Source organism: Eublepharis macularius, chromosome 4 (assembly GCF_028583425.1).
Source record: "Eublepharis macularius isolate TG4126 chromosome 4, MPM_Emac_v1.0, whole genome shotgun sequence".
Classification (NCBI taxonomy): Eukaryota; Metazoa; Chordata; class Lepidosauria; order Squamata; family Eublepharidae; genus Eublepharis; species Eublepharis macularius.
In genome coordinates this window covers 177,080,641-177,106,151 of record NC_072793.1, presented here as the reverse complement: position 1 = coordinate 177,106,151, position 25,511 = coordinate 177,080,641, and the positions used below count along the sequence as shown (strand labels likewise).

Here is a 25,511-nt window from a genome sequence, read left to right as displayed (position 1 = left end):
CCTCAGAGACAGTGTGGTATGGTGTTTAGAGCGTTCCGTGAAGATCTGAGAGACCAAGATTCTAAATTCTAAATCCACCCACTGCCCTGAAGCCTTAAATCCACCACACTCCTTCAGGCTAAACTTGTCATGTTCTAAGTGGCGTAGAGCAATAGAAAAGAGCCCTATACCAAAGTAGTCTTAACAAGTCCAACTGTCTTGACTGTATCCTCTTAGAAGTGCAGGATTACACCCTTCAAAGTCCACTGATGTCAAAGAAGCACAAAATACAGTCCAATCTGCCAACTGCAGCTGCAGGCCTTCAGCTAAAGGATGAATCACATTGCTTCTGTACCCTCAATGAAGACATGAGACATGGAAATGGGTTAGACTTTATTACTGGGAGCCGAAAGTTACTTAGCAGCCAATTTCATTACACTGCCTTGGCGTAAAATCTGAAAAACATAGTCAGGGTTACTAAATGCTTACATGTTTCTACTTCTTAGGTGCTCTATACTGTTTAATTTGGGCTTCAGAACAATTATATAATATTTGGGAGAAAAAACACATCCCAGTAACCCAGCCCTGGAGGCCAAGATGGAGAAGATCTCTACAGCCACCATATATTTCCCTTTGGTATTTAAATATGTTGGAACAAAGGACACCCACATAGTGCAAAACACTAACATGTTGAAAGTGATAAACTTGGCTTCATTAAAAGAGGCAGGTAGTTTACAAGCAAAGAAAGCTACTATGAAGCTGGTGAAAGCCAAAAATCCCATGTAGCCCAGAATATAGTAAATCATGTTGGCAGATCCTTCAGTGCATTCCACTATTTTTTCAATCAGAGATGGCATGTCAGCATTTGGGAATGCAGGATCAACGCATAGGTAAACCATGCAAAGACACATTTGAATGAAGGAACGACAAGCAATAGTGGAGTTTGCAAAGCTTTTCCTCATCCATTTCTTCATCTTCAGCCCTGGGATACAGGCCAAGGAAGTTTCTCTACATCAGAACTCCCACTCAGCATCTTTTTGAATAAACACATTGTAATGTACTTCTCCTTGCTAACTGCTCTTTGTTGTTTAGTTCAGGCCTCAGGATAATTATATAACATTTTGGGGGAAAGATGCAGACCAGTAATCCAGCCCCAGAGGCCAAGATGGAGAAGATCTCCACGGCCGCCATGTATTTCCCTTTGGTGCTGAGATAAGTTGGGACAAATGAAAGCCACACGCTGCAAAAGACCAACATGCTGAAAGTGATAAACTTGGCTTCGTTGAAAGTGTCGGGCAGCTTCCGAGCAAAGAAAGCCACAACAAAACTGAGGATGGCCAGAAATCCCATGTATGCCAAGACACAAGAAAACATGGTGGGTGATCCTTCGTGGCATTCCACAATGATTTCTTCAGGCAGGGAATGCATATCAACAGTTGGGAAGGGAGGATCAGTGCACAGCCAGACCATGCAAATAATTACTTGAAGAGATGAGCAGCAAAGGACAACAGAGTTTGCTAACCTTTTCCCCACACATTTCCTCAGCCACGATCCTGGTTTAGTGGCCAAGAAAGCCCAAACCACAGTGATGGTTTTCGCCAAGACACACGAAACAGCCACTGAGAAGATGATGCCAAACGCCGTTTGTCGTAAATGGCAAGTAAGTAGCTGGGGCTGTCCAATGAATAGCAATGAGCAGAGGAAGCAGAGCGAGAGCGAAAAAAGAAGAGCGTAGGTGAGATTCGGATTATTGGCTTTGACGATGGCTGTATTCTGGTACTTGATGAAGAGTTTCAGAACCGCAGCTGTGGTCAGAAAAAGACCCAGAGCCAAAACAACCAAACCGAAACCCAAAGGTTCGTCATAAGACAGGACGTGGAGTTCCTTTGGAAGGCATCCATTTTGAGCATTGTTGGGATAGCGATCTTCTGGGCATTTGAAACAGTAATCCATATCTTTTTAAAAAAAGTTTCCCCTCAGTAAAATCATAGTACTCTACAATTCTGTACTAAATGTATAAATTGCTTGCACCATATATGAAAAACAAAGAAATTTCCTGATTACCAAATGGTATCTATTTCCTTTATAGGTAGACTCTGGAATTAATGAATCAGCAACAAAAGGGAAAATGGGTGTACATATAAGTTAACAACAACAATAACAACAACAACAACAACAACAACAGTGTGCTTGTATACCACCCTTCTGGACAGATTAGTGCCTGAGTCAGTGTTATTTTTATCTCCACAATACAGCTGGGAAGCTGGAGCTAAGAGGAGTGGCTTATCCAAGGCAACCTACTGAACTCATGGCAGTAGTAAGATTCAAACCAGCAGAGTGCTGATTTGTAGCCCAATCACTTAAAATAATAACAACAAGAGTGTGCTTATATACGCCTTTCTGGACAGATTAGTGCCCACACAGAGCAGAGAACGAAGTCAGTGCTATTAATATCACCATAATACAGCGGGGGAGATGGATCTGAGAGGAGTGGCCTACCCAAGGCCAGCTGCCGATCTCTTGGCAGTAGTAGGAGTTGAATTAGCAGCATGCTGATTCGCAGCCCAACCGATTAACCACTCTGCTACAGCAGCAAAACAGACTAACTCCTGAGTACTCAATGTGTTTGTTGTATATTGTATCTGTAAGAAGGGATCATATATGATTTTTATTTGCTTTTCATCATAAACACATTTGGTTTCACAAGCTCAGTAAAATGATTGCTACCTTTCTGGTTTGAAATCTTTCCTTCTGGGCAAGGAGCACAGTCATAACAGCAAAAGGGTTTCCCTTCCTTCCTTTGTCTGCCGTAACCTGGTTGGCAGTTGTCATTACACACAGACAAGGGTGTGACCTGTCCACAAAAAACAGGGTCAAGATGTTTTCCTTTTCCTGACTTTATTTTTTACAAAACGATAGTGGGGTGGATCCAGCCATTGTCCAAGTAGCCTTCCTTTAGGCTAAGGAGCTGCCTCCAACTTGAGTGGCTCTTCCTTCATCAGAAGCATCACTTAAGATAGAGGAAGATTCCTTAGATTGGAGGAATATTTCAAACATGAATCCAAAGGAAAGGTGAGGTATGAATGATAAATAAATAAAATGAAGTGGGAGGATAAGGGAAGGATCGCCTCAGTCTGATTTGAGAATGGTATGTTTGTACTATTAGGTCATTTTCTCAGGCACCCGTAAGATCGTGCAAAACTCACAGAATGAAGCTCAAAGGAACCTAGCACAATTTCCCAGCACGATCCCCTTTAATGGTACAATGACATCAGAAATTGCGCTATTGAATGAGATTGTGCCGGGAAATCATGCTAGGAAGACACTTCATTCCATGAGTTTCACACGATCTTCCAGAGGCTTTGGCCGTGTGGAAATGGCCCTAATTTAAGGCCAATTCCAGGAGGCCATACACACACAAAAACACCAAGCTCTCGCTAACTAGCAAGAAATTTGGAGGAAGCTCAGGGAATACTATATTCTCTAATAGAAACATCAAGTACATCATTTCTGCAGATAAAAACTTCAATGATGGGGAATTTCTGAGCATACTTAAAAATAGACTATTGTAATCATCAAACATATCCCATCCAGTGATATATGAAAGGGGGGAGGGGTGTTGAGGGGAAATGGTGTCAAAGGAGGTTGCACATAAAATAATTATCCGGGAGCTTCTGAATGTGGTTGACCTTCCCAAGATCTGAGACAATTATTTCTAATTAGAGATGGGCACAAACCAAAATACGAACCAAAATTCATGACGAACCGGGTCGGTTCGTGGTTCGCAAACCAGCAGTTCATCAGATCCCATTTCTGAGGAACCACCATGAACTTTAGGCTGGTTCATTTGCTTTGTTTTTTGGTTTGTCACTACAGACAGCCTGGTGCTGATCAATCAGTTTCCTAGGCAACGAGGGATGGACTTCCTGCAGACCTTCTGCTGACCTGGAAGTGACCTTCTGCTGGCCCGGAAGTGACCTTCTGCTAACCTGGAAGTGATTTTTTTGACCTGGGTGTGACATTTTCATGAACCAAATGAACTGGTTCACAAACCAGGGGCAGGTTTGTGAAAGTTCGTGGTTTGTGAAATTTGATGAACCACGAACCACGATTCGGTTTCTTTCTAGTTCATGCCCCTCTCTATTTCTAATAACTTTGAAAGTCTCAGATATTCCAAATATAGATGGATCCCCCTCCCCACCTCTTAAAGAGTGCCAAAGAGAATTTAACAGGTCAACTGCAAAGGCCCATTTTTCTTTGTTCCTCAGAAACCCCAGTCAGGTCTTACCTGATTAAAACTCCTATGCCATGTGATGATCCTGTCATTTATGAAGAACTCTCTGCCCAGAGGTGCCTGGGGATCTATCTTCCCTATTTTCACCCTTGAAAAGGATTTATTTGGAAAAATGATCCAATTAATAATATCAAATCCACCCACTGCTTCACCCTTCTCATCAAGAGACACCTCATCTCCAGCACTGTTGTTAAATGTGAGACTCCTCAGAAACTGATGAAGCTAGAATGAAATAAATTAAGGCAGATTACATCAAAATCAAGATGAAGAAAATAGTTTATAGAGGTAGACAAAAAAGATATAATAATATTCGATTTATATACCGCCCTTCAAGATGACTTAACACCCACTCAGAGTGGTTTACAAAGTATGACATTATTATCCCCACAACAAAACACTCTGTGAGGTGGGTGGGGCTGAGAGAGCTGCAGAGAGCTGTGACTGGCCCAAGGTCAGCCAGCTGGCTTCAAGTGGAGGAGTGAGGAATCAAACTTGGTTCTCCAGATTACAGTGCTGTCACTCTTAACCACTACACCAAACTGGATCAAACTGGATCTAAACTGGATTCTGAGTTGGAAGGAAAAAATTAAGTCAGTGTACCTAATATCAAAATTAGAGTGCTTCCCAGCTTCTATTCAGTCAGTCAGTCAGTCAGTCAATCAGTTACTTAGTTGGCTTGTATCAAAAGGGCCATTGTATCAAAAGGGCCATCAAAAGGGCAAAGTAGCAAATTGGAGGGGAACTATTAATTGGCCATGCTTCTCTTTGGACAGGAAAAGATATTGAACAGGAGCTTGTATCCTAGAACTGAAGACATATCCTGGCCAAGAGGGGAGCAGAACAGAGGGCTATTGTTTATTCTGGACTTTCTAAACACCATTGTCACATTGATCTTCTTTCTAGATGAAACCTTACCTGATATTGCTGTGGCTTTGGGGTATTAATATTTCCTTCCTCTGCCAAGATTCCATGCTTGGTTCTGGGTGAACACATGGCATGCAAAGCATGTGCCAGGGCGTAGACAGCATTATAGATACTGTAGCTTTGGCCTGTCATGGTCATTTCGAAAAAAGGCCCAGGAAGACCCTCCAGTTTCTCTTCCCCAGTGCAGCTATCTACAGTCGCTTCACCCAGATCAGTATCTGGAAAGACACAGTCAAACGCCTGCTGCCAGAAGATCCGAATAAACCCATCTTCCTCCACCTGGGGATTCAGGCTCTGGAGGAAGCCCTGGAAGCCTTGAACTTCAGTGAGAGGGATTGCAAACGACAAGGCATTATTGAAGACTTGTATGTCTAGACCTCTGTGATATATCTCTGAAGAGAAATCAAAATGGGCCGTCATCACCCACACCTTGTGCATAGGTGCCAAAAGATGTGCCTCAAACTGGTTCAATGCCAACTGCAAACCACTCATCCCAAAAGTATCAGCATTTACTATACATACGTTGGCATTTGTTTTGGCGAGGACAATAATCATATTCAGAAAATGTTCTCCTAACATGTTATAGATGTCAAAAGTGTTGCTGTGAGTTGGTATTCTTGCAGTGAATGCGGTACAGATACCATTCTGGGGAAACTTGTGGTCTAAGGTCTGCACAAACATTTCTCCTTTGTCGTCGTTCATTGCAATGATGCCAACCCAGTTCCACCGGAAATGCAGAAGAAGCCGGACAATCCCAGCATATTGATGCTCTTCATGGGGGACAACTCGATATAAAGGGGACCGCTGGATTGTGTCGCTCATTACAGGAGCAAATAAGCAATATGTGACCTAAGCAAAACCAAAACAAATAGATCTTCATGTATTCCCATCATCCTTCAAGGAACTCCAGATTATGTTCATGGTGGTACTTTCCAGCTTCATGAGAACAATGTAAGTTGCGACAGAGAAATGGAGGGAGATTGCAGGCTACCCAGTGAACATCCTTTATGGTCATCCAACTCTAAGACCAACACTCTCCACTGTTCTCCACTCTCTGTGTTCTATGATCTGTACAAAAATGATATCTAGATATAAGCACATTGATTGATTGATTGATTGATTGATTGATTGATTGATTGATTGATTGATTGATTGATTGATTGATTGATTGATTGATTGATTGATTGATTGATTGATTGATTGATTGATTGATTGATTGATTGATTGATTGATTGATTGATTGATTGATTGATGTACAAAGAACCTGAATCACAAATAGGATATGTTGCAATGAAGGAACATTAATCATCGCATCAAATGTCTCATTCTTCAATTTATGTCATACACTGGATACTTTGCTAGTCATTTCCTCACTCTTAATGTTATCATTCTACTGAATGGTCATTTTCCTTACTGTAAAATATTTATTGTGCAAAGTTCTGAAATATTGCTTTGTAATTCTGTTGTTGTGGTTTTAGTGTGATGACCGGGAAAGGTTGCTCCCCGTTTTCTTAATTTTTATCATTTAATGCTAAACCCCTTGAGTCTCAGCTTGGATAGTTTCTTTGTAGAATAAGCAAGTCGTATCTTTGTGTCAGTTATTCATGTTTCGGTTTCTTCCCCATTCCCACACCTCATATGTCATGAGAAAGGAGGAAGATGCTATTCTGAAACCTCCAGTCCCTGTTAATTGTGTTGGATCCTGCAAACTTTTTTCACTAAGCATTCCCCTGCTCCCCTCCATATTACAGCCACTGTCCCATACGGCCTTTGTCCATGCATATCCCACAATCCTCAGCAAAGCCTTTTTAGTAGTCAATAAGAAGTCTCCTCTTTGTTTTCACCAGCAGAAAAGTTATTTGGATCGGACCTGCACTCTTCAACATAACTCAGATGAAAATATTAATTTTTATTACTGGTACTTCAGTATTGTGGATCGCTAATATATGTCCTCCTTATTCATAGTCGCCGTGTGTCATATTGGCACACGGTGACTGTAAATAAGGAGGGCATAGGTTATGCTTTTAGAATGACTATCACAATTTATTTCTTTTCTCTTTTTTCTTTTGTTTCATTTATACCTCACCTTTCTCCTCAATGGGGACCCAAGGTAGCTCACATAATTCTCCTCTCCTCCATTTTATCCACACAACAACTGCGTGAGGTAAGTTAGGCTGAGAGCGGGACCACAAGTGACGCCTGACACAGGTTGGACACTTGTCAGCTTCCCTCAAGTTTTGATGGGAAATGTAGGCATCCTGGTCTTGCAGCTTGACTCTCTGACTGCTGTCCAATGGACTTTTCAACTGTCACTTGTCCAACATTCCGCCAAGCTGCCTACGTTTCCCATCAAAACTTGAGGGAAGCTGGCAAGTGTCCAACCTGTGTCAGGCGTCACTTGTGGTCCCGCTCTGAGTGCGCGCGACTGGCCCAAGGTCACCAAGCAAGCTTTCACGGCAGAGCAGGAATTTGAACCTGGTTCTCCCAGATATACCGCCCTTCTGGACAGATTAGTGCCGCACAGAACGGTGAACAAAGTCAGTGTTGTTATTATCCCTGCAATACAGCTGGGTAGCTGGGCCTGAGAGGAGTGGCTTACCCAAGGCCACCTGCTGAGCTCAGGACTGTAGTGGGAGTCAATCCAAAAGAGTACCGATTCGCATCCCAGTCACTTAACTACTATGCTATACTATCTCTAGTCCAACACTTTAACCATTCTCTCAGAATCCATATGCTGGAGCTTGGTATTCTTCTTACAGAAAAATGACAACTCAGACCCATTGAGCAACGTTCAGAACCTTGTTGGGGAGTTATGAGTGGATGAAAGGCAAGCAGTGAACCAGAATTTTGTACCCCTGTGGGTTTATTTGCATACATTAGCCACACCTCCTTATAACCACCCACAAATACAGAGATATTTCACTTCTGGAGAGATACGGGTGAGGGAGATGATACTGGAAGAAATCTTAGTGCAGGTGTAAATGTAGTTGTATAAAGGTAACATCAACACACCTCTCCAAAGCAATAGAAGTGCTACATAGGAACAGTACAAAGGGGGAATTGCCCCGTCAGCATTTGAAGCAAATGTCACCTTACCTGTGGAATCTTGTAAATGGCTAAGATAGTGGCCATGTGGGATGAAATTTCAGAGTCCAAGCCCCCAATGACAGCTATTAGATTCTTCCAGATGTCACAGTTGTAGTTAGGGACAGTCTTTTTCTGATTAAAGAGGAGGTTCAAAGTGTTGTGGTACGTCATCCTGGCATCAAAGTAGCTGTCATAGATGTGGCACCCTAATGTAATGTTGGGCAAGATCTTGGGATCCTCGTTGATCTCTTTCATGGCAAATGACAAAGACAGGAGATGCTGGTAGGTCTTTGGCACAGCACTAAAGAAAGAGACACATGGGGTGTAAGATGGAGGCTCCATCTTTCTGACTACCAGGGCATTTTTTCTGGGAAAAGAGGTGGTGGAACTCAATGGTGGAACTCAAGACTGCACAAAGACGTCACTTTGGGTCAGCTGGAACAAGGGAGGAGTTTTTTAAAAGTTTAAATTGCCCTTGGCGAAAATGATCACATGGCCGGTGGCCCCACCCCCTGATCTCCAGACAGAGGGGAGTTTAGATTGCCCTCTGCACTGCTCAGCGGCACGGAGGCAATCTAAACTCCCCTCTGTCTGGAGATCAGAGGGCAGGGCCACCAACCATGTGACCATTTTTAAGAGGTGCCAGAACTCCATTCCACCGCGTTCGCGCTGAAAAAAAGCCCTGCTGACTACTTTCTTGTCCTTTACTGCTTCTCTGGCCACAATCTGCTTCAAAGCCTTTATGATATCATCTGTAACATCACAGATAGACAAGATTACAACGTTGAAGTGTACAAAGTTTGGAAAACCTACAGACATTTCAGCAGATATTTATATTCCCTTCACTATTATCTTGTATTCGTCGCAGTTTCTTTCTTATTTTTACTATTAGTATACAACAATGAAATAACTGTTGAGAGAACTGGTTGCTTGACAGAAATGGGTTAAATGTAAAAATAAGAGGAGAGCAAATGAAAACATTAACAACTGCATGAATGTGACTCCTTACATGAATAAATATTTGATTTGCAAAATATGCTGGTGGCAAGTATCCAACCATTGCTGGACCTTATAAAACATGCCTTTTCTTCTCCCACTGAACCTCTGATAATTTTTGAGGAAGGGGAGGGTCAATGGACTATCAGAAACACCATAGCAAGTGAAGCTGAGATTTGCAGTGATTAGGGAATCATGGGAAATCACCACCCAGTTCTTTGAAGCTGTTAGTGCCCTAGTTATTGAATATCCTAGTTACTGATTTAATTGCATTTACTTGCATTATGTAACCCACTTCGGATGTCAGTGAGAAAGGCAGACTATAAATAAACAACAGTAATAATAATAACTTCATGGTTGTATATATGCCGAGGATTGTATTGGGTTGGCTCCAGCCAGGTTTTTTTCCCCCACTTACAGTGCAGTTCTAAGCAGGGTTACTCCAGTCTAAGCTCATTGAAATCAAAGGGGTTAGACTGGAGTAACTCTGTTTAAGATTGCACTGTAAATCTCATGGACTCTGCCATCCTACTACAGCCCTCATCCCACTCAGTTTTTGTATATGCATGTTCCATGGTCCCCAGCATTAGCTTTTTGGGAGGTCAAATGGGACTTCACCTTCCCTTTTCACTAGCATAAAACTTTGGCCGTTTCCACACACATTGAATAATGCACTTTCAATGCACTTTAGTTATCCTTTAGAAGTGGATTTTTTGTTCCACACATGGAAAATCAGTTACAAATGTTCACTAAAGCTTACTGAAAGTGGAATATTCAACGTGTGTCGAAACGGCCATGGTTGGATCCAAGCCATTGTCTGTTAGTAATGATTATAAGACAGAAAGGTACATACTATGGAAACAAAACGGTATCAATTTTCTTACAAAGGTTCGTGAAGAAGATTTCTTTTGGGATGTTCCTCAAAGGAGACACTGTCAGAAACAGAGATGAACTGAGAAGTGAGCCCGCCAATGAGGAGGTCCCCTGGCTGATAAAACTGATGTGGTGTCCAGAGGAGGTCATTCACAACACAGAGAGAAGGGTTATTTCTCTTGCCTTTAGCTGGAGGCAGCAGCAGGAAAACCAGGAGCCGCAATGAAATGCTGAGACCTGTCATCAAGAAGTCTGAACCTTCTGCCGCTTGACATAGAATCCCATCTTTCTGTCTTGTCCCCTACCTTCTACCGGTAGTCTGGTTGTACCATCTGACATTTAAAATTTGGCTTGGGGAACTGCTGTTCGGTAAGTCAGACAACTTGCAACCAAAAGGAAAAGGATCCGAAAGAAATGGCTCCAGGTTTGCCCTGACATTGTCTTGCCCTGAACTGTGCTGTTGGTATTTGATATACCCATTTAAACAAATATTATTGTGTGATTTGGCAAGAAGATACATGATCACAGTCATCTGTGAAAATTGCATGGTAGCCAGTCATGGATTTCCCAAAGGTTTATGGCAAGAGGATAACAGTGGATAGTAAGTACAAGAGTGACCCATCAGAAGTTTCCTGTCCTCTTGTTTTGAGCACTGCGCTGAATTTTGATGAGAACAAGTTGTGCCTGTGGAAGTGGGTCATTTACACCAAGGCACAAAAATGTTCATGGAAAACCTCTACTCTCCACTCTTCCATCCATTTTTTCCCATACTTCTTGGCATTTATTTAAAATATCTGCCTCTCCATGGTGCAGTCTTTATATGTGAGTGCTGTCAAGTCGCAACCAACTGATGACAATCCCGTCATGGGGTTTTCATGAAAAGTGAGGAGCAGAGGTAGTTTGCAGTTGCCTTTCTCTGAAGAGCAACTATCTTCCTTAATGGTCTCCCATCTAAGTTCCGACTGGAGCCAGCCCTGCTTAGCTTCTGAGATCCAACAAGATTGGGCTATACTATGTCACCCTCATACCACTTGTGGCAGTTAGTGGATTAAAAAATATAAACTTTTTTTTATAAAACAAGGATATAATCCTACTATATAATTGAGTAAGTGTATTTCAGATAACTCACTTTATATCCTGGTACGCCACCAGGGGGCGCTGCTATGGAGGGAAGCCCAGGCAAAGCACCATGTCACTACAGAAAATGTGCTATTGCAGGAAGGCCAGGCCAGGATTGGGAGGGGAACAAGGGGCAACACCTACTCCCCACTGTAACCCAGCTAATATTAGGAGTGGAGCAGGTGGCAATGCCCACCTCCACCTTAACCCAGCTGGTATTAGGAGTGGAGTAGGTGGCAATGCCCGCCCAATGTCTTAACTCAGCTGGTATTAGGAGCGGAACAGGTGGCAATACTTACCCCCACCTTAACCCAGCTAATATTAGGAGCGCAGCAAGTGGTAATGCCTACCTCCTCTCCTGAACCCAGGTGGTATTAGGAGCAGGAAAAGTGGCACTGCCCACCCCCGGCAATTCCCACACCCCACCTTAACCCAGCTGGTATTTTGAGTGGAGCAGGTGGTAACGGCCACCCCCCACCTTATCCCTGCTGGTATTAGGAGCAGGGCAGGTGGCAATGTCCATCTCCTGCCTTCACCCAGGTGGTATTAGGAGCAGAGCAGGCGGTAATGCCCACCCAAACCTTAACCCAGCTGGTATTAGGAGTGGGACAGGTAGCAATACCCACCCCCCTTCACCCAGCTGGTATTAGGAGTGGAGCAGGTGGCAATGCTCACCCCCTTCAGCCAGTTGGGATCAGGAGCAGAGCAGGTGGCAATGCCCACCCATGGCAATTCCCACCCCTGCCTTAACTCAGCTGATATTAAGAGAGGAGCAGATGGGAATGCTCACCCCCCACACACACACACCTTAACGCAGCTGGTATTAGGAGTGGAGAAGGTGGCAATGGCCTCCCCCAACAACACCCAGTTGGGATCATGAGTAGAACAGGTGGCTCACCCAACTTCACCCGGCTGGGATCAGGAGGGGAGCAAGTGGCAATGGTCACCCCCAACAACACCCAGTTGGGATCAGGAGTGGAGAAGGTGGCAATGCCCACCTCATGCCTTCACTTGGCTGGTATCAGGTGCAGAGCAGGAGGCAATGCCCTTCTTCCCTTCACCCATCCAGGATAAGGACCCGGGCAGGAGACAATGCCCGCCTTCTTCAATCTACAGGAAGAAGGCACTGAGCAGGTGGCAATGCCCTCCCCATCTTCACCCTGCCGGAAACAGGCACCAAGCAGGCAGCAATGCCTGTCCCCCTTCAACCTGCCAGAATCAGGAGCAGAGCAAGTGGCAATACCCACACCCCCTTCACCCATCTGGTATTAGGAGTGGAGTAGATGGCAATGCCCACCCCTCGCCTTAACACAGCTGGTAGCAGCAGCACAGGTGGCAATGCCCACACCCCACCATAACCCAGTTGGTATTAGTAGTGGAGCAAGTAGACATGCCCATCCCCCTTCACCTTTCTGGGATAAGGAGTAGAGCAGGTGGCAGTGCCTGTGTCAGAGTGTCAGTTTGCTGTTCAGTTCTCGAGGCATAGTTTCGCCATGTTCTCATGTTATAATCTGTAGCTGTTTAGTTCTCTCCCTCGAGGCCCAGGTGCTGTCCAGGTCGCCTATTTCCATGGGAGCGAAGAATTCTCTTATCACCCAGTTCTGGCCAACCTTGACGTCCTCACCTTCCCAGGCTCTCCAGAGAGGACTAAGGGGGGAGGCTGGGAATGGGTGTTTGAAGTGTTGTTACTTTTGTTTTATGTGTCATTCTCAACAAAGCTTTGGTTCAGCCAAGGGCCTCAAGTCCTTGGATCGTGGACCCCTGTATCCTGAGCATAATCTTCCAACAAACCTTTTGAAATCAAGAGACCTTGTGGTTCTTGCAGAAGGGGGGAGATGAACTCTAGATAACTGGGATTCCGCAGTCTGACAGCCTGCCCCGGCCATCATCCAGTTGGGAACAGGAGTGAAGCAGGTGGCAATGCCCACCCCATGTTTTCACCTGGCTGGGATCAGGCACAGAGCAAGAGGCAATGCCCTTCTTCCCTTCTCCCAGTCAGGACATGGATCAGAGAAGGTGGCAATGCCCACACCCTTAAATCTACTGGCCTAAGTCACTAAGCAGGTGGCCATGCCCACCACCACCTTAAGACAGCTGGTATTAGGAGTGGAGCAGGTGGCAAAGCCCACCCCCCACTTCACATGGCCAAGATCATGCATGGAGCAGGTGGCAATGCCCACTCCCTCCTTCACCGGCTAGGAGCTGTGATGGAGGAGGAAGGAATGCCTGCCTATCCACCCTCCCCTTTCTAAAGCCTGTTGTATTTCCCCCCACAATGGACTTTGTTGCTAGTTTGTTATTAAAGTCCACAGGGAGCTAAGTTAATGAATTTAGTTGGGGGAATGTACCTGCCCAGGGATGAACTGTAAATACCTATGAATGTCATTTGATTAGCTCCTCAATCAAGGACAGATCTCATCATGGAAGGAGGGAAAGGAATGTGTTATATGGTGATTATTCTGTGAGACCTTTGTTGCACTGGATTCCTTAGGGGCTGGGGAGCTTGCAAATCCAATCACCACTGATCACTCCGCATTCCAATGCGGCATTCCATTTGTGCTTGGGTTTCCCGGGCAGGATTCAGCAACCATTAGCTGGCAGTCCTGTGGCTGCCATTTTAAATCCAGAGGCCTTGTGCCATTTAATATCACAGGCAGCCATGTTAAAATGGCTATTAAAGATGGTGGAGGCCAGGCTGACTGCTTATACACCCACATTATGGAATGTCTTGCCTGAATAGATTTGGAAAGCTTCCACAATTATCTCATTCCACAGCAAAACAGAACTGTTTGGGAGGGCAATTTTATAAAGGGAATGGGGTTATAATAAATGGAATTGGTCAGGAAGTTGCTTAATACCAGTACTAAAACTTCATTATGGTCATAGACCAACAAAATAAGACATATGTTAACAAAAATATTTCCAAGAAGATGTTACGAAAGATTGCTATCATAAAGGGAAATTGATTATAGTTTATTGCACTTAGTGTATGTACTCTCTTGAGTTGAATGTTTGGAATCCAGCTGCTGTCTTGCTTCTGGCCCTTCTTACATGCCCGGAGTAATGCCAATCACTACCTTGGGGTCAGGTAGCAATTTTCCGCAGGCCAGTTTGGATAGGGAACTGGGAGATGTCTCGGCATCTTTTGGGTATGGAGCAGGAGTCACTGGGGCAGTTGGGGAAGCAATTGTGAATTTCCTGCATTGTGCAGGGGATTGGACGAGATGGACCTAGAGGTCCAACCCTATGATTTTATGATTCTATTCTATACCTCATAGAGTTTTCTTTAGTTCTTTGTGTTCATAACTCTGTGATTCACTTTTTATCTCAGCAAGCAAAGTATAGTCAATACGTAAATTGTTAAATCTTTCTCCTTATTAGTTGCTCCTTACTATTTAATTTCGGTCTCAAAATAATTATATAACATTTGGGGGAAAAGATGCAGCCTAGTAACCCAGCACCAGAGGCCAAGATGGAGAAGATCTCCACGGCCACCATATATTTCCCTTTGGTGCTGAGATAAGTTGGGACAAATGACACCCACACACTGCAAAACATCAACATACTGAAAGTGATGAACTTGGCTTCATTAAATGAGTCAGGCAGTGTTCTAGCCAAGAAAGCCACAAGGAAGCTGACAAGAGCAAGAAAGCCCATGTAGCCCAGAATGTAATAGAACATATTGGTAGATCCTTCTCTGCATTCCATTATGATTTCTTTTGCTAGAGAGTGCGTGTCAAAATTGGGGAATGGAGGATCAGTACATAGCCATATCATGCAAATAATTGCCTGGATGGATGAAAAAGAAAGAACAATTGAGACTGCTATTCTTTTCCCCACCCATTTCCTCATCTTAGATCCCGGCTTAGTGGCCATGAAAGCCAGAATTACAATAATAGTTTTGGCCAACACACAAGAAACAGCAACTGCAAAGATAACACCAAAAACAGTTTGTTGTAGAAGGCAGGTCAGTGCTTGAGGCTGGCCAATGAACAGGAGAGAGCAGAGAAAGCAGAACAGGAGGGAAATGAGCAGACAGTAGGTGAGTTCTCGATTATTGGCTTTGACGATGGGAGTGTTTCGGTGCCTGATGAAGATTCCAAGTACCGCAGCGGTGGTGAGCGAAAGACACAGAGCCAAAACAGCCAAACTTATACCCAACAGTTCATCATAAGACAGTACATTTATCTGCTTTGGAAGGCAGCCAGTTTGATCGTTGTTAGGATATGAGTCTTCTGGGCATTTGAAACAGTCATCCACATCTTTAAAAAAAGAGCAAGGTGCTAGTCTTATTTATTTTATTCAATTATTATTTATTTATTTTTATTTTTTATTCCGCCCTCCCCACACAGGCAGGCTCAGGGTGGATTACATTCAATAAAAATGTTACATTAAATTGCACACTTTAAAACAGTTTAAAACAGCAATACAATATAAATATTTAAAAGAATATAAAAATAGCAGCAGTCAACCAGTTAGGGGCAGTCTACCATCTAAAATCACCATTGAAAAAGACACTAGACAGTGGAAGCCTCTAATAGGGAAGGATCCAGATCTCTATGTGGCTGGTGCCCAGCTCAACCCCAACTATACGCCTGGCAGAACATCTCTATTTTACAAGCCCAGCAAAAGAACAATAAATGCTGCCAGGCCCTGGTCTCATTATGGTGTAGTCTGCTGAGAATCTCCATCCTAATTATGAGTTGACAATGTCTTGACCGCACTCAGTTTGAAAAGGGAGAAGGACAATATAATCTGGTTATTGAGCACCTCATGTGCTCTAGCCAATGGGGAGTTCTGGAGCCAAGATCCAAAGATGCTCCATGCACAGTAGCTTTTCACTTGCTCTTTCCCTCTCCCCTGTCCCCCTCCCTGGTTATGGCAGTATCAGATTAGTAGCCACTCTCTGGGGCACATTGGGATTTTTAAAAAAAATTCCATCTGAAAAGCCAGAAGGGGCTTCTCTTTTTGCCTGCTCCGTACTGCCACAGTTTGTGGAAAACTCTTTTAGTTAAATAGGCCTTGTTGTATGACTGGAGAGGCCCTAACTTAAAAGGAAAAGAAATTTGGCAGACTCACTGAGACACCTAATGCTGCAGGGAATTCAGTGCACCTAACTGCTTATGGGTATCTGTGGTCAGAGGAGTGTGCGGAAGGGGCGCCTCGCTGTTGGGCAGCATCTGCTGAATTATAGCTGCCCTGTGGCATGAAAGGAGGCTCTGCACCAAGGCACGGCAGCATTAGACACAGCAAAGTTTGGAGCAGGGTAGGGCTACCAATAAGCAAGAAGCCTTAATGGGATGCCATTAGAACCCACCTGCGCTGGATGGGGTGGAGTTAAGGTTAACTAGTTGTTAATACATTGTGAAGGTCAATGGTTACTAAAATCTAGTTTAAACCTATGCACAATTTAACTGTACAAGGCAAATATTTGTCTTGGGTATGTATTCCAGAGTGTGCTGGAAAGCCTTTCTTTTCTGGACATTATCCAGGTGCTTGGAAAATAATGAAGCTCTGTAGAGTCAAACAGTACATTGTTTAGCTATATAAGCCAATTTGATTCATATGAGGACACGCAGATGTTTCCCCATGGAAGAGTGAAGCTTAATTTATGTACGGAGTGGCAACTAAATAAACAAATTGGTTAGGACAAAGGTTCTGAGAATCGTGGAAGTTTCCCCCTTGCTTGAGAAGGATGTTAAATAACATCCAAGTATTTGATATGGATTTCACTGGTGGTGGTATTATAGCTTAGATCAGGTACAACACCGGCAATGCAAGAGTGAATCTTCTCTTCAGCATAGCAGACTATGAAGAGAGAGGTAAGCTGTGTTAAATTTATTTCAGTGTTCTGCTTTGCAGACACATTTCACTTTTTAGAAGTCAATCTTGCAGTATTTGGCATTGGCTACATTGCTACCTGCCTCTGCCTGCCTGCCTCTCTCTTTCTCTCTCTGGCACGCTTAATAAAATTTCTCCTACCCTGCTCGTCTGAAACCATCCCTTCTGGACATGTAGCACAATCATAGCAACAAAACGGCTCCCCCTCTTTTCTTTTCTTGCTGTAACCTGGATCGCAATGGGCATTACAGAGAGAAAGAGGCACCACCTGGGGAGGAAAATAGAGATGAGCATAATTTCCATTGACTTCTTTCGAACTTTTATAATGTAGTCAGCAAATTGGTCTGAAATATTCTGATAGCTGCATACTGGTGCTCGGTCGATGGGAAGTGAGGGAAGCAATTTTCACTATGTTTCCAGAAGTGTCAAAAGACACCATTTTGGTGGGGGGGGGGTGGGGGTTGCAAGGCGGGGAGGCAATTTATGGCAAAAAGAGACAAGTGTTCAGAAAACATTTCTCTTACACTGACAAGGCTTCATTTGCTCAATGACTGGGACCAGGCAGGCATCCTGCTTTTTCACTAGAGCTTGCCTAGTTTCTCTCCTCACTACAGCCCACAACCCATGTGACTTTTATACAGGCAGGCCCCGTAATCTCCCTAGTGTAACCTTTTTTTCCCCATTCAAAAAGACTCCTCCTTTATCATTGGCAGAAAAGCTGGCTAGATCCAACCCAATGCCTACTGTGGATAAAATAATACCCAGAGTATATTTCTGTACATTTGTTTGCTTTGTCAGCTTACATACCTCTTTCTTCAAGCCCCCTTTTTTATTTAAACAATGCATCTAGTTTGTTTTTCATCCTGGAACATTTGGAACAGTGAATTAACTGAAATTCAGCAACTGAGTTTACTTTGAGTTGCTGGCTTAAACAGAAATCCTAAAATAAGCAGTGAACTCTGTACTCCCAAGTGGAATTGAAATAATCCGATAAAAATGGCTTAAACTACGCATCGAGCAGGAATTAAAAGCGGCAACATTCACTGAAAGATGAGGCCTCCACTGCAGACAGGTTTTTCTTGTTTCGTTTCTCCATTCTGCTCCCTTGCAATTTGGGGAAGGGGGGAGAGGCCATAGCAAAGAAGTAGGGTGATAGTTCCTAAAAGGTGACTTTTGATAAATTTCTAAGCTTTCAGAGACTTCTTGGTGACATCTTGGAAGAAATGATCCGTTGCAAATCAAGGTGGGTTATACTAGCTCGGGCAATCCTTTCACATTACATTCAGCACAGTTGGGTAGAAATTATGCAACAAATTGTGTGAGCAGTTATCAAAGTACCAAAGCCAGATCCATATCCCACAAACTCCAGTTAGATCCTACCTGGTTAAATCTCCTATGCCAGGTAATGATCGTCTCATTAATGATGAACTGTCTGCCACATGGTGCTTGGGGGTCCATTTGCCCTACCTTCACTCTTAAGAAGGACTGGTTTGGGAATGTGACCCAATTGATAACATCAAATCCACCGATCAATTCACCGTTCTCATCAAAAGACACCTGGTCCCCAGAAGTGTTGTTGAACGAGATGCTTCTCAAGAAAGAGTGAAGCTAGAACGACAGATACCAAAGCAAATTAAGCAGAAGTGATAGAATGAGGCAAAGATTAATACGAGTATGCAAGAAAGGTTTGGAGCCACACTCTGTTTTGTTTTCCAACTTGAATCAGCACCCTCAATGCTAAATAGTAAAGAGTCCCGTAGCACCTTGGTGACATCTTCGAAGAAATGATCCACTAACTAACCAACTTTATTGTAGCGTAAGCTTTCGAGAATCACAGTTCTCTTCGTTCTACTTGCATTCGGAAATTGATCTGACCATTGATTCCATTGGCTTCAGTGAAAAACAGATAACTTCTTTCCCACTTGACTGGGATTAGATCCTTGGGGACTGTGCTCCTTGTCTAAAGGAGCTTCTCTTCCAAAGTCAAGCAAATGGTACAAAAAAGAAAACAGCATGTATTTTTTTACTGTTCAAGCCAGGATTAACTCATGCGATTTCTTGCTTTTTGTCAGCTTACGTCAAGAGAAAGAATGCTATTTCAGAGATGTACAACATGGGGCTGAAAATGAAATCAAATCTTTTTGCGTACGGTCCAAGGGAAGGCAAAAGATGAGTGGGAAAATGGTGGGCGATGGGTGGTGCTTAAAGCTTGCCTGGCCCTTTGCATACCCACCACCAGATTTTTCTACACATCGCAGGAATTTAGAGATGCTACCAAATTTTGCAGAATTGTTCGTTCGATTTGCATTTTATTTGTCCCTTGCACAAAATGAACCCATCATTCATTCTCGTTGTTTCTGCATCATTTTATTTCTTCGTATCATGTTTTCAGTTAAAACTATGCTTGTTTCTATATTATTTATTTTGTGCCTCAGCTGCATACAAATCGTGTTAAGTGGCATTTCAATGGCACACAAGAAATAAATGGATCAGCGACCTCGACAGTGAAAATTGTATGGAATGAAAATGCTCACATTGACGTATGTATTGCCTTGCACTGTATAATCCACCTCAGACTATAAATAAACAGACAAAATAAAAAAGGGCAGATTTGTATCTCCTTCCTGGAAACTGAACGTCAAGTGAAGACCCTCGTTCACAGATTCCCTCAAATATCTAGTTTTTTTAAAAAGAAAAGAAATAGTTGGTTGTTGTGGGTTTTCCGGGCTGTATTGCCGTGGTCTTGGCATTGTAGTTCCTGACGTTTCGCCAGCAGCTGTGGCTGGCATCTTCAGAGGTGTAGCACCAAAAGACAGAGATCTCTCAGTGTCACAGTGTGGAAAAGATGTAGGTCATTTGTATCTACTCAGCAGGGGTGGGGTTGAGCTGAATCATCCTGTGAGAGTTTCCCAGGGTGTGGAATGCTAATGGCGGGAGGCTTCACTGTATCCTGAGGAGGTTCTTTTGCATATGGATTGGTGCTTGATGTGCTAATCTTCTCTGCAGGGCTATTGTCGGGTGTGGAGTGTTTTGTTAGCCTGGTGTTTTTCAGAACTGGCAACCATGCTCTGTTCATTCTTAAGGTTTCTTCTTTCCTGTTGAAGTTTTGCTTATGCTTGTGAATTTCAATGGCTTCCCTGTGCAGTCTGACCAAGTAGTTGGAAGTGTTGTCCAGTATTTTGGTGTCCTGGAATACGATACTGTGCCCTGTTTGAGTTAGGCTATGTTCAAGTTAGGCTAACAAAACACTCCACACCCGACAATAGCCCTGCAGAGAAGATTAGCACATCAAGCACCAATCCATATGCAAAAGAACCTCCTCAGGATACAGTGAAGCCTCCCGCCATTAGCATTCCACACCCTGGGAAACTCTTACAGGATGATTCAGCTCAACCCCACCCCTGCTGAGTAGATACAAATGACCTACATCTTTTCCACACTGTGACACTGAGAGATCTCTGTCTTTTGGTGCTACACCTCTGAAGATGCCAGCCACAGCTGCTGGCGAAACGTCAGGAACTACAATGCCAAGACCACGGCAATATAGCCCGGAAAACCCACAACAACCATCGTTCTCCGGCCGTGAAAGCCTTCGACAATACATCGAAAAGAAATAGCTTCTCACAGACTTTCTTTTCCATCTGAAGATACTCCAAGCACAGTCTAATGGCTTTACTGAAAGAAGTTAGAAATCAGTTTTCAGGCACTAAAGTGAGGTTGCTTTCTTAGGTTGTGGCATTCCTGCCCAAAATATTTTATTTCCAAAGTGGCTACACTACGCAGAGATGCACCTGGTAGTTACCCAGTAAAATGGCATTGTCGTTATCAGAATCGGAACAATTGCTAAAAATAACGACAAATCTAGAAATCTGATTTTAAGCTTCCGTTTTACATCCATCCTTTAATTCTAGTTACTGCGTTGTCTGCTTTGCATGGTTGCTTATGATGGTGGCAAGCATTCAAAGAAAGAGACATGGTCTCTTGGGTCTGGTGTATCTGGTGCATGGTCTGGATTGTGAGATCTTAACCACAGGGTCTGTTCATATGACAAACAGAACTGCCTCCCATATGAGAGAACAGAACTGGCTTCCATTACCTGAAATTGCTGCATCTTCATGTGGTCCAGAATGCTTCCATCTGTCTTTGTTTGCCGCTTGGTTCTGGAAGAATACTTGGCATGTAGAGCATGTGCCACGGCATAGACGGCATTATAGATGCTGCAGCTTTGACCCGTCATGCTCATTTCAAAGAATGGACCAGGGAGGGTCTCCAGCATCTCTTGCCCAGTGCAGCTCTTCTCACTACCATCAGAATCTGTAAACAAGCAGTTGAATGCCTGCTCCCAGAAGACCCTGATAAAACCATCTTCCACGGAGCTGGGATTTAAAGTCTGAAGGAAGGCTTTGAACCCTTGCACTTCATTGGCATGCATAGCAAAGGATATGGCCCCATGGAAGACTTGTATATCCAGGTCCCTGTGAAACGTTTCTGATGAGAAATCCCAGTGGGCTGTCATAACCCACACCTTCTGGATAGGTTTCGTAGCACCTGGTTCAATTAGAGTCAGCACAAACTGGAGACATAGCATACTATGAGAGTCTGCACTCACTAGGCTGACATTGACGTTTGCCTTGCGTAGGACAATTGTCATATTGAGAAAAGTGTCTATCAGATCAACCAAGTCTAAAATATGACCTTGGCTGGGGATCCTTTCGGTGAAGGCAATACAGATCCCACTCTGAGAAAACAAGTGTGCCAGAGTCTGCACAAACTTCTCTCCTTTATCATTATTCATGATAACGATCCCAACCCACTGCCACTGGAAATACTGAAGAAGTCGAACAATCCCAGTGTACTGATGGGCTTCATTGGGGACCACCCGGTACAATGAGGAGAGCTGCATTGTATCACTCACTGCTGGAGCAAACAAGCAATTGGTGATCTAAAGGGGAAAGAAGACTTGATTACCGAGAAGGAGATTCCATTCCACTGTTGCTGTAATGCTAATCCTGCCACTTACATTACACAGAGGCAGAGAGACAAAGGCAGAGAGTTCTGTATTTGTATGGGCCCATACCATTGTTCGCAACATTAGATCCAAGTTAAACCACAAAGATGTTTGTTCAGGTGTGCAATCTCTGGGGCACATGTGCATGCACAAATCAACTTTTATAATGTTCTTATCAACAAACTCAAGAGAGGTACAAAATAGGGATGAAATTAAGAACAGGTACATGAAACAGGGACTATCTTGGTAAGCTGGAATAGTTGGCATGTCTGTCATCTTACCTGTGGAATCTTGTAAATATTTAAAGTCATGGCCATGTGGAAGGAGGTTTCGGAGTCCAAGCCCCCAATGACTGCAATTAGATTCTTCCCGATCTTACAGTTGTAGTTGAGAACAGTTCTATTCTGACTAAAGAGGAGATTCAAGGTATTCCGATAAGTCATCCTTGCATCAAAATAGCTATCATAGATGTGGAACCCCAAAGTAAGGTTGGGTAGGATCTTGGAATTTCCGTTGATCTCTTTGATGGCAAATGCCAAAGATTGGACATGCTGGTAATTCTTTGGCACTACTCTGCAGTAAGAAAGCATGATGTATGCAATCACTAATGTTCTGAGTTCTTTTTCATACGTTACTGCTACAGCAGAAATACGTGCTACACCCTCTCTTGAACGTTTCATCATATCAAGTGTAATCCATAACAAGGATGAGACAGTGAACATAGCTTTTTTTAAACTATAAAGAAATAATGCCTTGTGACAAAACTGAAGCTATGTTATTTTGGTCACATCATGAGAAGACAAGATTCTCTGGAAAATCAATAATGCTAGGAAAAGTGGAGGGCAGCTGGAAAAGAGGAAGACCCAAAATGAGATGGCTTGACTTAATAAAAGAAGCCACGTTCACCAGTTTGCAGGATCCGAGCAAGTCTGTTAATGATAGGACATTTGGGGGGGGGTCTCTCATTCATAAGATGGCCACAGATCGGAGGCAACTAGACAGCACATAACTCACACATGTAGAAACCCTATTTATTATCATGGTTAATAAGCGTTTATAGACGCAACTTCTGAGAATGTTTCAAAAAAAGCTAGTTACTGTCATCAGATCTTGGGCATCTCTCTAAGCAATGTTTCAAGTAGGTAGCCATGTTGATCTGCAGTAGAACAGCAGGATTTCAGTTCAGTGGTACCTTAGAGACCGACAAGAATTTCAGAGTATAAGCTTTTGAGAGTCAAAGCCGGTACCTGAAGAGAGCTCTGACTCTCGAAAGCTTGTATCTTGAAAATCTTGTTGGTCTCTAAGGTGCCGCTGGACTCAAATCCTGCTGTCCTTTTAGCAATGCAATTCTTATCCAGATCTTCTCAATCTTGGCAAAACATGCATACTCCTCAGGGGAGGGAAGGCAGCATAGTATAGCCCAATCTCATCAGACCTTGGAAGCTAAGCAGGGTCCATACTTCGATGGGAGACCACCAAGGAAGATGCTGCAGAGGGAAACACTATCAAGCCACCTCTGCTTCTTAGTGGCCTTGAAAGCTCCTTTCTGGGGTCGCCATAAGTAAAAAGCAATGGAAGAAACACCAGCTACTCCCATGCAAGCGATCTGTGATCTTTGATTTTTGGCCCAACTCTTTGTGCCCTCTTCAAATAGCGATACATGAGCTCTGGAACTCTATTCCCCCAGTTCCAAGATATTTCCCCATTTCGGTAGATGCTTTTACCTATTTGTAAGACTCATACTTTTGTCTAATAGACATTATGGAAACAATTTTCTTACACAGGCTCATCTGCTAGCTTTGTTTTGGGGTGTTCTGTGAAGGATATGAGATCAGAAATGGAGAGGAATTGAGAAGTGATCCCACCAATGATAAGATCTCCCGGTTGGTAATACTGGTATCGCATCTGGAGGGGATCATCCACGTTGCACACGACAGGATTCATCTTACAGTCAGTTTGCGGCAGCAGCAGCAGCACCAAAAGTTGTCGTGAGAGGCTGAATCCCATCACTGAGAATAGAAAATCGCCTTCCCTTGCTGCAGAATTACCTGTTCTATCTTGATTATTTCTATCCAGACTCAACCTGATCACAACATGGGCTCTTCACTGGCTCTTGACCTTCTTGTGTAATTGTTTTGACAGCAGGACTCTAAATGGAAAAGGAAAACTTTCAAAAAAATAAACTCACACCACCCTGTACTCTCTGTGCTATCATCAGAATGGCTTGCACATGAATAAGTATTTTACAAATAAATCCAACCAAAAATCCCATCGAGGTTTTGCGAAAACGGAGGCTGAATGAGCGTAATCTGAGATAATTACTGGGTAGACTTTTATCTCCTCAGAGGACCAGTTTCTGTACTGTACCACCTTTTGTGAAGGGGAAAGCCCAATTTAAAATGATATATAAATGGCACTTCACCCCATGGGGATTGTTTAGAGCTTTTAAGTGAAATAGATGATGGTGGGTGGTGCGGTGTGGTGGACAGATGGGAATCTTAGCATACGTGTTGATCGTGGCACGGAACTTATTTTATTAAATGTGTTTGTTTGTTTTTACCCCACCTTTCTCCCCACCAATGAAATCCATTTTAATTTATCCTCACGACAACCCTACGTGGTAAGTTAGGCTGAGAGGCTGTGACTGGCCCAAGATCACCCAGTGAACTTCTATGGTGGTGTCGGGATTCAAACCTGGGCCTCCTAGATTCTAGTCTGCCATTCTGACCATTGTACCATGCTGGCTCTGACTAGATCCCAGTTTCAAAAACAGCCACGGCAGAGAAAGATTTCTTCTGGCAGAGAAAGGTTTCCCTCATAGTGAACTCTCTTTCAAAACTGTGTTCAGTCTTCTTGGCAGCAGGCCTTTTAAAGTAATAGTAAACAATGCCTGTTATGATTTTATTACTTCTTTTTCTGGGATTGCATCCAAACAACAATCCAGTATCGCACACTGAACAGTCAGCCATCTGATTAGTATCCAGCATCACGGATTGGATAGTCAACCACCCATCTCCTCCTTGGCGGCTGAGCCCTCTTTTATGGAGGCAGCCTTGGAATTGTTCTTGTCTAGATTTCCACTCCCCTGACTTATTGCAAAGGAAGACTGTCTTTGTGAGGGCAAACCTGCCTCCCCTTTAAAGAGGCCTCCCAATGCTTCCCATCAGGAAGCAGAGATGCCATTAGACTCACTCTTTCCCAACCACCATGTGAAGCTGTCAATCTTGGAGCAAGGCCCATCTCTGCCACTCTCTCCAGGCCCTCCGTGGGAGCCCCGACTTTGCAGTGGGACCCTTCGGTTGCAGTGGTGTTCTGTGGGTCCTCCAGGCTGGGGCCTCTAACTTGGGGCAGACCCCCATTGCCCAGCCACAGGGCATCTTGGGGGCTTTG

At 43.7% G+C, this 25,511-nt stretch overlaps 2 protein-coding genes across 2 annotated transcripts; both read right to left on the bottom strand.

Annotated features, from left to right (window-relative positions):
• Positions 1-1,005: 1,005 nt before the first annotated feature.
• LOC129327921 (vomeronasal type-2 receptor 26-like) lies at positions 1,006-10,397 on the bottom strand. The gene is made up of 5 exons (XM_054976667.1): positions 10,165-10,397; positions 8,294-8,585; positions 5,189-6,046; positions 2,707-2,833; positions 1,006-1,934 (listed from the first exon to the last, which is right to left on the bottom strand). The coding sequence occupies exons 1-5, from the start codon at positions 10,395-10,397 to the stop codon at positions 1,006-1,008; spliced, it is 2,439 nt and encodes an 812-aa protein (XP_054832642.1).
• Positions 10,398-14,632: 4,235 nt separating this feature from the next.
• On the bottom strand, positions 14,633-24,128 carry LOC129327920 (vomeronasal type-2 receptor 26-like). The gene is made up of 6 exons (XM_054976666.1): positions 23,902-24,128; positions 22,403-22,694; positions 21,210-22,055; positions 18,581-18,721; positions 17,255-17,381; positions 14,633-15,534 (listed from the first exon to the last, which is right to left on the bottom strand). The coding sequence occupies exons 1-6, from the start codon at positions 24,126-24,128 to the stop codon at positions 14,633-14,635; spliced, it is 2,535 nt and encodes an 844-aa protein (XP_054832641.1).
• Between the last annotated feature and the right edge of the window lie 1,383 nt (positions 24,129-25,511).

Bases quoted from the DNA above. Each gene is read 5' to 3' on its own strand.
- LOC129327920 (XM_054976666.1), bottom strand. From the start codon at position 24,128: ATGGGATTCAGCCTCTCACGACAACTTTTGGTGCTGCTGCTGCTGCCG. The intron at 22,056-22,402 runs GTAAGATGACAG...TTTCCCCTTTAG, and splicing joins ATATTTACAAGATTCCACAG to ATCACCAATTGCTTGTTTGC. The intron at 15,535-17,254 runs GTAGGAGAAATT...CTTTTTTTAAAG, and splicing joins GATGGTTTCAGACGAGCAGG to ATGTGGATGACTGTTTCAAA.
- LOC129327921 (XM_054976667.1), bottom strand. From the start codon at position 10,397: ATGACAGGTCTCAGCATTTCATTGCGGCTCCTGGTTTTCCTGCTGCTG. The intron at 8,586-10,164 runs GTAAGAAAATTG...CTCTTTCTTTAG, and splicing joins AATCTTCTTCACGAACCTTT to TGCTGTGCCAAAGACCTACC. The intron at 2,834-5,188 runs GTAAGGTTTCAT...TTTTGTGGACAG, and splicing joins CAAAGCCACAGCAATATCAG to GTCACACCCTTGTCTGTGTG.